The sequence below is a fragment of the Rhododendron vialii genome, chromosome 13a, assembly GCF_030253575.1.
Source record: "Rhododendron vialii isolate Sample 1 chromosome 13a, ASM3025357v1".
NCBI classification, from domain to species: Eukaryota; Viridiplantae; Streptophyta; class Magnoliopsida; order Ericales; family Ericaceae; genus Rhododendron; species Rhododendron vialii.
The window spans coordinates 28,081,194-28,091,875 of NC_080569.1; the positions used below are offsets into that span (position 1 = coordinate 28,081,194).

The 10,682-nt window shown below is 39.0% G+C and overlaps 1 protein-coding gene across 1 annotated transcript; it reads left to right on the top strand.

Annotated features, from left to right (window-relative positions):
• The first annotated feature begins 7,504 nt into the window (after positions 1-7,504).
• LOC131312327 (large ribosomal subunit protein bL34c) lies at positions 7,505-9,695 on the top strand. The gene is made up of 2 exons (XM_058340006.1): positions 7,505-7,780; positions 9,211-9,695. The coding sequence occupies exons 1-2, from the start codon at positions 7,594-7,596 to the stop codon at positions 9,465-9,467; spliced, it is 444 nt and encodes a 147-aa protein (XP_058195989.1). The 5' UTR covers positions 7,505-7,593; the 3' UTR covers positions 9,468-9,695.
• Positions 9,696-10,682: the final 987 nt, after the last annotated feature.

Here is a 10,682-nt window from a genome sequence, read left to right on the forward strand (position 1 = left end):
AGCTAGTGTAGTACGAGAACACGACCCCTTACAGTTAAGCAAACCATCAATCACGTTATGGAATCTATTTATGAAGAAAAATATTGGCGACTGCTATCCATATCCATGGGTTGCTATCCATCCACGGGTTGTCCTATTGGTAAAAGTGACATATCCATGGGTTGCTATCCATCCATGGGTTGTCCTATTGGTAAAAGTGAACATACGCTGTAACATGGCAGGGTTTGATTGGCCCTGGAAACAAACTATGATTTTAAGTGGGGGAGGGGGGATATGGCGGTGGGTTGATATGCTAGTATCTCATGAGAATTAGTCATGGTGCGCATAAACTGACACGGACATCCCAGTTATCAAATAAAAAAAAAAAATTGGCGACTGCTATCGTATACTCCCTTTTTACAAAAAATGGAATTGCAAATATGATACCTAGCTTCTTACCTCCGTCAGGAAGTATTGTCCCGTCACACAACATTATACTATTTGTGGAAGAGTCTACCGCACCTACGTCCGGAGCTAAACTAAGGTCTTACCTCGTATGAGTGTTGTTAGAAGCATGTCTAGTCCCATAAAAAACTATAGGAATTCGAACATGCATGAACCGGACTTGTCCAACCAAGTCTGAGTTTTCACCTCTAAATCAATCCCCGTTGATACTGCTGCTATCGTACTCGTGTACACTATTATTATGTAACAGAGTGGATAACGACATTTTCCTGGTGGGCTGATGTCCCGATGCCGTTTTATCAAAGGAGTGCTCACACCCATATGTCATTTTCCAAAAATAAAGGCAAGGCCAGCATACAGCATTGGCAAGTGGATCATCACCTTTTAGGTGCAATGTGCGATCGTGAAGAAATTCAATATACTAAAAAACAGAAAATCACTTGATTGAGGAATTGAAATTTCTTCTCGATCATTATCTTGTTTTTCTTGCATGTTTTTGTTTTAGGTGCAAAACACAGCTCACCTTTCACCGTTTCCTCATAGAATTTGTCATATTTTAGAGTCTTGTGGTCCTTAATTAATTAGGTTTGAAGGATGCTTTCAACGGTGTCAATTTCCATCTTTTTCAAAAAGCCCCGAATTAATGAGTAGCTTGCATTAATTTTCCACTTGCTTTATGTGGATAAGACCCTCATTCAACCATGGCCTTCCATCAATTATCACCCCACTGAAAATTTCATACCTCGCGCGATATGTTAAAATGTGTGTTTAAAAAAAATCGGGGCATCTCCGATTTATCCTACATTTCTTCATTTCTTTATATTTACGAAGATCATTCGCCTCCAAAACTCACTTCCATTTTAGAGAGGATGAGAGTTGTCCTCCAAATGCAGAAGATGGGAGAAAAAAGTAGCGCGATCATCCTCTAAATATGAAAGATAGTACTTTCCTTACTAAACGGGTAAGATTTATAATTTCTACATTTATTAGTTTCATAACATTAATAAACACTGGGGGAGGGGGGCCACCGCCTCCTCCTCCCTCCTCCCCCCCTCCCTCTCCCCTCCTCTCCCTTCCCCCTCCTCCTCTTCCTCTCCTCACCGCTAGTGTATCTTTTACGGTTTGAGAGCAAGAGTTTGCTGAGTTCGTGGTGACCAAGCTTCGGGTTCTCCGACCTCCGGCCGGCGACCTGTGAGCTGTAATCGTCATGTCTCCACCTTGTCTTCCCTTTTCCAGCGATAAGTGGCTGTCGGCGAGGAAATAATGGTGTGTTGGGGTTAGGGTTAGATGGGTTAGGTTTTTTTTTCTCCTGTTTCTGTTCTGTTTTCTTTTTCTGCCGGTTTGTCCAGCTTATCGGCTGGGTTCTCCAGTCCGAGTCTGTATCAGTCTGGTTTCCCTAGATCCGATGGGTGTTGGTGGTGGGAAAATAAGTCTCCATGGTTTGGAGTTTGGTTCGTTGTGGTTCGTTGGGTTTCTCGGTGGTGGTTCTCAGTTGCTGTGGTTGTTTCGTCTGTCGCGGTGCTGGTCCACGGTCGTGTTGCCGTCCAGATTCCATTTGCGCCTCATCGGGTTTGAGCTGGGGTCCGTTGGGATTCTCTACTACCTAGACCTAGATTGGTTCCTAATCTAGGCGTTTCGTCGATCTTGCGCTTTTGCAAGGGGTGCCTGTGTCGAAGTCTTGGTAGTTTTGGTTCATTCTTGTATCTTTAATGGAGTCTGTATTGCCTTCGGGCTTGTTATGAAATGAATTTGACATTTTAAAAAAAAAAAAAAACATTAATAAACACTATTCGAAGGGAGTCATAATGTCTTTAATAAGGGAGCAATATTGGCTATATACTTATTTGTAAAACTAAAGATAATAACAGTTTAAATTTTGAAGAGAATGGAAGAATTATTGGAGTTTGCGATAGTAATGGAGTATAATCTTGAAGAAATGGAGTTATAGAGTAGGAGCTAATGTTGTGACAACCAGAGAATAAACAAACCAACAAGCAATCAAAACAAGAATACAGAGATTTACATGGTTCCGCACAAATACAAATTAAGTAAGAACGTACTCTACGGGTGAAGAGTAAGAGAGGATTCACTATGAACAAGGAGATATTATAAAGAGTCAGCTATATATACTCGTAACTCTCAACGAAGCACCAAACGATTTTCCAGGACAAATTTCTAGTGGAACCGGAAAGGGAGCACGAATCCTTGGTGGAACTCAAAGAGACATACAACACAAAAGCCTTGATATCAAGCCCCAATAACAAAAGGAATGAAGAACTTCACAACAACACCCGAATTAAGGAGTCTCTCCTTAATGGACCCAAGAGGGACAAAAACAATACGAACCCCACAAGGTCCTTATTTATAGGAAAGTACTGAAAATAAACTTGAACCGACCTAGAATAAAAATTCTAGACGAATAAGCCTAAACTGGCATAGAATAAAAATTCTAGTTAAATGAGCCTAAACCAACTTAATACAGGAATTCTATTTACTTTCCAAACAAACAGCTACTAACATGAATAGTTTAACTCTCTTATCCCTCTCTATATTTGTAAATGGTTATATTGGAGATTGATGCTCTAATAAGAGGTGATAACATTCAGGCAATTTTTCCTTTTTAGCGAATAGGTTATGCAAAAAAATTGAGAGTGGGTAGCAAGCTATAAGTCTAAAGTTTTTAGTAATTGATTGATTTGATCAGTAATTCAGCAATTATTACACAGAGGCTGTTTTGCTAAATCTAAAATGCCACCTTCCATCACCTTTTAATTGATAAGGGTCTGGCCCAACAAGAGTACTGTTCCACCAAGTGCTTAACTGCCAATCTAAGATTAAGATTTGGATGAGATGATGAGTTGACAAATCGTCTTTGCTTCAAAACATGTTAAAGAACAAAATAATTAAGTATCCAAATAAAAAATTCTCCAAAAATTGGGTTCATCGCACATTCGCACTTTCTAGTTTCTACCCCACCCCACCATGGTGGTTGGAGGGGGGCCAAAGAGAGACAAACAAAAGTTGGAAGATTGGGGGGATGATTTCCGGAGAGAACATCATGCTTAGTTCAAAATGAGCTACGTGGGCAGTCGACCACAGTTGGAAGAATGGGCTTCTAGCTGGCTGCTGGTGCCCCACTTGCCACTGAGATTGCAACTGGCAGCTGGCGCTCGCTAGCCGTCAAGGCCTGAGACTACTTTCTCCTAGGTTTGAAAACATTTCGCGTTATCAACTCTTTCAGAGTTAGTCTATACGGAGCTTTGTTACAGCTTTAGTTAGACTACCCATAAATGGGCGATGAGATTGGATCCTATAATTAGTTGAGCTTAAGCGTAAGCTAATCCCGATACTTGAGTTATTTATAAATAAATAAATAAATAAATAACATATGGCATGTTGCACAAGTGACATAGCTTTCCTTGCCTTCTGCTTGTAAATATCCCCCATGGACCATGCAATTGGAGTTTTGTAATTGTGCACTATCAATCATCACTCACATATGATATTACACGTCCTCTTCCGCCGAGCAATTTGGCCATTTCCCCCTTGCAATATTTGAGTCATTTCACACTAACTTATACGGCACAAGAGATACGGATACGCCTAGATGAGTGGAATTGAATAGTTTCGAGCGGTAGATAATTGCTTAAATTGCATTGATCACCGATATTTTGGATGTAGTAGATTTGCAACGATGCAAACAACCCCTAGCTAGGTCCTAAACTACCAATTTGGAAAGTTGTGAGAGAGAGATAATACGGGAATGGGGGATGCTGCCGAGCATCTCTCTATAGAGCAGGTGCAGAGCGGTCGAGCCGGCCGTTCATCTCAGCAATCGACGGGTCGAATCATAACTGAGTAATAGATGGTTCGTATTTGTATGCGTCCAGATCCAATCCCACCCGTCTGTGCCAAGATAAACTGTCGAATCAGCCGTTCGACACCGATCTACAGAGAGATTGTCGGTGGCATCCCCTGTCATAATACGCAAGTATATTGTTCTTCCACCTAGTTGCGTAGATCTGCTCACCTGTTAACCATGCAATAATAAGGTTAGAAATGCCGAAAGTCAAAACACCCATTAGCCGGGTTGATGGAACTCGGTATAGGAACGGAAGGTTTCGCTTTCTTCTCCCGGGAATTCGCTACGTCCTTTACGGATTGGGGATTGGTGCTGTGCAGTTACATATAGCATACCTAAAGTAGGTTTTTTTTTTTAATCAACACATACGTGAACTTTAGGTAATTTCCGAGTTATGAATACATTCGTGTAGAAAAATCTCAAATTCATGTCAGTCAAATAATTTTAAGCGTTCTGATAGAAAAGAAAATAAGAATAACGGTGCGTCATTATTTTGGCTGACAACATGGGTGAAATAGTTGGTAGCTGGAAGGAAATGCTGCTCTATGGTAATGATGTTCTCTTTATCGAGTTTAATAGGGAGTGTTTGGGAGCCAATTAATTTTTTGATCCGAGATTGTAGATTGTAGATGATGGAATTTTAAGAATCTGTAAAAGTGGACGTTGGATGATACATGCATCATAGATTTTGTAGAAGGATTTTGTGAGTAGAAGTATAATTAAGAATCCGAAAAATTTCTCCAGATGTGATTTTTGGATTATGCATTCTCCAGTTTTTTTTTTTTTTTTTTCCAGAATGTATTCTAATAGAATGCATTTTAGAATCAACTATCTAAAATGCAAGTATGAATATTTAAAAATACTGGGCTCCCAAAATGGCACTTGCAAACGTCTGAAAACACTAAAATAGAAATACAAAACCTTCTTCCAGTTTGAAATTTCTGTCAAAAGCCCAGAAATAGTGTCTCCTTCGGCTTCTCAATGGACTGGACAGATAATTGGGCTTTAAAGTAGGCCTTTGGGCTAGTTAGTTAGCTCTCAAACTTGTCATCATTCTAAAAAAAATCATGGGAAAATGACGGCCAATGACATGTTTTGATAATTAATACCCGCCAAAAATATGCTGAGAACATTTGTTAATGTTCTCAGCATATTCTTGGCGGGTATTAATTATCAAAACACGTCCAAATGTTCTCAGCATGTTTTGGCGGGTATTAATTATCAAAACACGTCCTTAGCCGGCATTTTCTCAAAAATCATTCTCGAACAAATTGTGAAAACTTAAAAATAGCCCGCTGGAAATCTGACTAAATAATTTTGGAAGACTTGAGGATTTAAAATTCGGCGTTCATTGGGCTTTCCGAAATTAACACATTTAAGGGTTTGTTTGAAACTTGAAGAAAGGAAGAGAAAAGAAAGAAAAATTAACAATTTTCTCTTTCCTTCCCTTCTTTGATTTGAGAGAAAAGATGAGAGAGAATAACAAAATTCAACATTTTTTTTTTTTGACAAGTAACAAAATTCAACATTGAGCACAATAAAATCTTCTTTTCATGTTCCTCAACACTTTCTTTTCTTTTCTTTTCCTTTCCTCAACTAAGCAGACCCTAAAAATGGGGTGCTACAGACTCGATAACATGGTTGAGATCTTATCTAGTTATAGTGTTGGACAGTGCATATTTTTTTCACGATACATCATATTCTTACAGGTAAAAATATACTTGTGCGGTCCACACTTGTATAACACCTCTCAACAACTGTCCCAAACAGTTACCGGAGAGAATTCGTTACCCAACTAGGTATTTTGGTTGGATAACTCTCCATTTGTTGAGTGAGTAACTGTTTTTTTTTGTTTTTTGGTCAACAGAGTAACTGTTCACTATGCGTATTCAATACTCCAGTAGAATTTAGATTTACCCATGGACAAGAAGTTACATTTAAACTAGGAAAATGATTTTCTAACTTCACTTTTAATTATTCACATTCTTTCTTCTTCTTTTTTTATTTACATAAATTTACAATATCGTCCTTAAATGTGTGAAAAGTGTATTGAAATAACGGTAAAATAGTAAATTCATGTAGATAAAGATAAAAAAAAGAGTGTGAAAATCAATTCCCTTAAACTCTGGGTACACAATTTGATGTACACCAATGACACGTTGCATTGTGTATGATCTATCTCGGGTTCCGCATAAATGATTGAAGCTGCTCACTTTGGTAAAAATGTATTTTCAAGAAACTCTATAAAAAAATCAGTTCATTTGGATATATATAATGGCTTTATAAATTCTTTGTTCAATTTCAACCAAGCTTTACCGATATCCGACTGAACTAATTTTTCACAATAATAAATTAAATGGCTTGATTATTTGTGTGAAACCGCAAGATGGATCCCATACAGGCGGTGTGTAAATGTGTAACCATAGAAGGACTCCAAGAAATAAATAAGCCATGTGTATAATTGTATCATAGTTATTGATACCGTTCCGTACCGGCCGGTACGTACCGTTTTGAAGAAGAACCGGTATCCTAACCCCCCAATTTCGTTCTAGTCCCAATACCGGACCTTACCGGTCGGTGCCGGACTTTTCGAGGAATACCGGCCGGTATCGGGATACCGGAATTTCCGGCCGAAATTTTTCAGAGTGTAATTTTTATTTTTTTTTACGTTACATTATTCTTTTCTGGTCCCAAAAAAAAAAACGTTTCAGGATTTTTTTTCCAAAAAAATAAAAGAACTTTTTTCAAAATTTTAGCAAAACATGGGCTTAACCATACTACGTGCGCGAGGCTCAAATCTCGGATTTGCACCACCCTACGCACAAATAACCCGTGACGCGCACCCGGTTAATTGGGTTCCGAATCAATTTTTTCAAATTGCCTTCGGCCACGGCACATTTTTCCGAGCGCACAAGACCTCTCATTGGATCCTTATTCATAAGTTCACTAGTGTGCAAAGTCATTTAAAGTGGAAAAGAGTTTTGTAACTAAGCAATGTGGGACTAGAGATATTTTATGATAAATTGTATGATATGGGGGATTTTTTTGAATTATAATTATAAATAATTATTATATATATTGTAGTTGCGGTAAATCCGAAACGGTACAAGATACCGGTACCGGTACGTACCGTACCAGTAGAAAAACCGGTACCTGTCCGAAATGGTATAGAACTATGAATTGTATAACTAAATTACTGTTGTACCCTCATCTGGTCTGTGCCGAGTCGATAAGGGGGCAGCAATCAAAGATAAGGTAGGGGAGGAAGTCAGAGAGAGAGAGAGAGAATGGCTTGCATATCGATGGGAACATGGAGTTCTACACGAACTCTAACCCCAACCGCTTCGCTCAGAAGATTCAGCTCAGTTAGGTCTGTGAGTATGGTCGCCACCGCCCAGTTTCGCCCTGGGATGCTCTACCGCTCTTTTGTCCCTACAACTCCTCTTTCTCTCTCCTCCACTTCTCCTTTCTCAGGTACGCAACACATTTCATCCCATTCCTTACCCTTTTCATGTCATCCTTTGTTCAATGAGGAAAATCCTCAGATGCTTTTCATTTTGATAATTTCTTGTTTTCTGGTCCTTTTGGTTTTATGGGTTTGTCATTGTTCTAGAATGTTTTGAAGTTTATGTTGGTGGAGGCTTTGATTCAGGATGTGATTGGATATGGGTGTTTGTAAATTTAGAATAATTTTGGTGGTTGGATAGGTTTTAGCTTTCTAGTGGGCTGGGTTTAGGGCTGCAAACGAACCGAGCTGCTCGTGACTAGCTCGTGGCTCGGCTCAGTAAGGCTTAGCTCGAGCTTGAGTTTTAGGCTCGTTTGGTAAAGGAGCTGAGCTCAACACTCCAAAGCTCGGCTCATCTGTATATGCTCAGCTCATTTAAACAGGCTTGTTAAGTAAATTAACCTGGCTTGGCTCGTTAAGTAAATTAACATAGCTCAGCTCGTTAAGGGCTCAGCTTGTTTATGAACAAGCCGAACTCGACCATCGGCTCGGCTTGTTTACACCCCAGCTGGGATGGAACTAGGACCGTGTTTTTCTGTTGAACTAGGACAATGTAGGCATAGCCTCTCGGTCCTCCAAAAGATTACTATCCTTTTAGTGGTACAAGTAGTGTGTTTTTACTTCATACCGATTATAACACATTAATTACCAAGAAATAACGGTGTCATGTGTCTCACGAAAGACTCGAATATCTCACAATGGACGGGATGGGAGTCTATTTGTTAATACATAGCATTCTTGTTCTTTAATGTTCACATTATTTTCATCAGATTTTGTCGCTTTTCTTCGACAACTACATATATCTTTTTCTTTTAATGGGTTTAGTCTAGTGTTGCGCTTTAGCACCATTTAGTGGACCCTCCCCATCATAGTCTGGTTCCGTCACTGGACTAGTGGGACTTGTTGGACAAGTAACTATGGTGGTTTGGTTGATGACTTGATGTCAATTAGAGGATTTGGTTGATGACTTGATGTTAATTACAGAGTATTCTAAGTGATGCAAATGTGGGTGTTTCTTTGGGTAGGTTCTTTATTCATCTTATTTTCTTGGGTGAAGACTTGCATGCTAGCTTGCTGATAGAATTAGAATGTAAATAAATGCTGCTTCATGGAACAACATGAGAGGTAATCAAAAAAAAAGAGAGAACAACATGAGAGCACATTGCTTTCCCGTGTCACGTTATTTAGTTGTGTCATCTAACTGTTGGGTTGGGAAGGAAAATTACTGAAACTCAAATATTCTCACTATAGACTCCTAACCCCATTGTATCATAAGTTGCCATCTACCATTCTACTGTCTATCCTGTGCTGTGACTTACAAACTTTCTTTAGCTGTGGTGTGTTTCACTTTCACCTTGTCAATCTTATGCTAATCTGCCCTAGTACTCTTAAATTTCAGGTTTTTCAAAGGGGCTGGGATTGAATTCTAACATTGGGCTGGGAAGGGGCAAAAGCTGCGGTCTAGTAGTTAGGGCTATAAAGTATCAAAGTTGGCAAACCAAAAGGAACAGGTCTCGAAAGTCTCTGGCCCGAGTTCATGGCTTTCGCAAAAGAATGTCTACCACCAGTGGTAGAGCCGTGTTGAAGCGTAGACGTGCAAAGGGAAGATGGGTCCTTTGCCCAAAGTCCAACCCCAACAGTGGAAAACGTTCTTGATCTCCATCATTGTTTGGATTCCATTTTGGTTTGTTAAATCCCATGACGTGTACTAATTAGATGTGAAATTGTGTCTATCCTCTTCTTTAATGTATCTTGAATTTATTCAGGGAAATATTTTGCTGATTGGAAACTTGGAATTCAGTCTTCCCGTCTAAACGATCGTTGAAGTGTTCTCCCTTCTGTTGTGTAAATTGGTAAATTTTTTGTTTGAATTTTGCTATTAAACCAAGTGCAAACACAAATTCGAGATGAGAGAGCCTTTGTTGACGATTCTGAGTTTGATTTGGAGTCTTTTAGCGTTCCTACTAATTTGACTGACAACTCGAGTTAGGAGGTTAATTTCTTCGCAATAATCACTTTGGTTGTCTACTCGCTTTTTGTGGTTCTGTTGATGAATCTATTCTTTTATCTTCATTGATGTAGTAATGTTTTTATACTACTTCTAGGATCTCTAGCTTTAATTAGCTACTGAACAAGTTATTACCTTGCCTAGGAGCACGACTGAATCTGCAATTGTATCTCTAGATCAGAGACATTGGAACCCAGAGCTTGTGGACCATTTGGGTAGGACAAAACTATTCAACCTTCACTGACAAGTTGCTCCCGCTGACAGATTCTACCGCAACTAGATAGTTTTAATGTCGCTCAAATTTGCCCAGAAAGTTCTGAAAGAAAAAATTTCAGGTACAGGCGGTTTCTTTCCATTATCAGGCTATGTTTGGGTTTTGGATTCCTCAAGGCTCAAGGGAAAGAAAGAACGAATTCTTACTTAGGCTTATTCATTTTGGTTTTCTAGGCTTCTATTTTGTTACTACTATTTTTCTCTTCCTCTTATTGTGGTTTAGCAATACCATTCACTGATTCACACGATCACGAAAGTTTGGTCAGATATTTCATGATGTTTACCTCTGTATCCTAATAAGTTCTCTTTTGAGGTTTACACCGTCAGAGTCGGATTTGAATTCACTAGCCAAGTAGTTTGTTCAGTTCTATCCTTTTGAAAAAGGAAAACGTCTTGATTCGAATTCAAAGATTTTTGGCGGCTGAATGCCTGAATAAAGTTACTACATTTTAAATTACGTGATGGAAAAGAGAACAATTCAATAGGATGGGCTTATAATGCTATTCATATTGTTTCGTCAAAGAATGCGTCTTCAATCGATGTTGTTTTAAGTGAGAGGATTTTTTTTTATTATTGCTTCCTGTTTCATT

Coding starts and splice junctions, on each gene's coding strand:
- LOC131312327 (XM_058340006.1), top strand. CDS start 7,594: ATGGCTTGCATATCGATGGGAACATGGAGTTCTACACGAACTCTAACC. Junction 7,781..9,210: donor CTCCACTTCTCCTTTCTCAG/GTACGCAACACA, acceptor CTTAAATTTCAG/GTTTTTCAAAGGGGCTGGGA.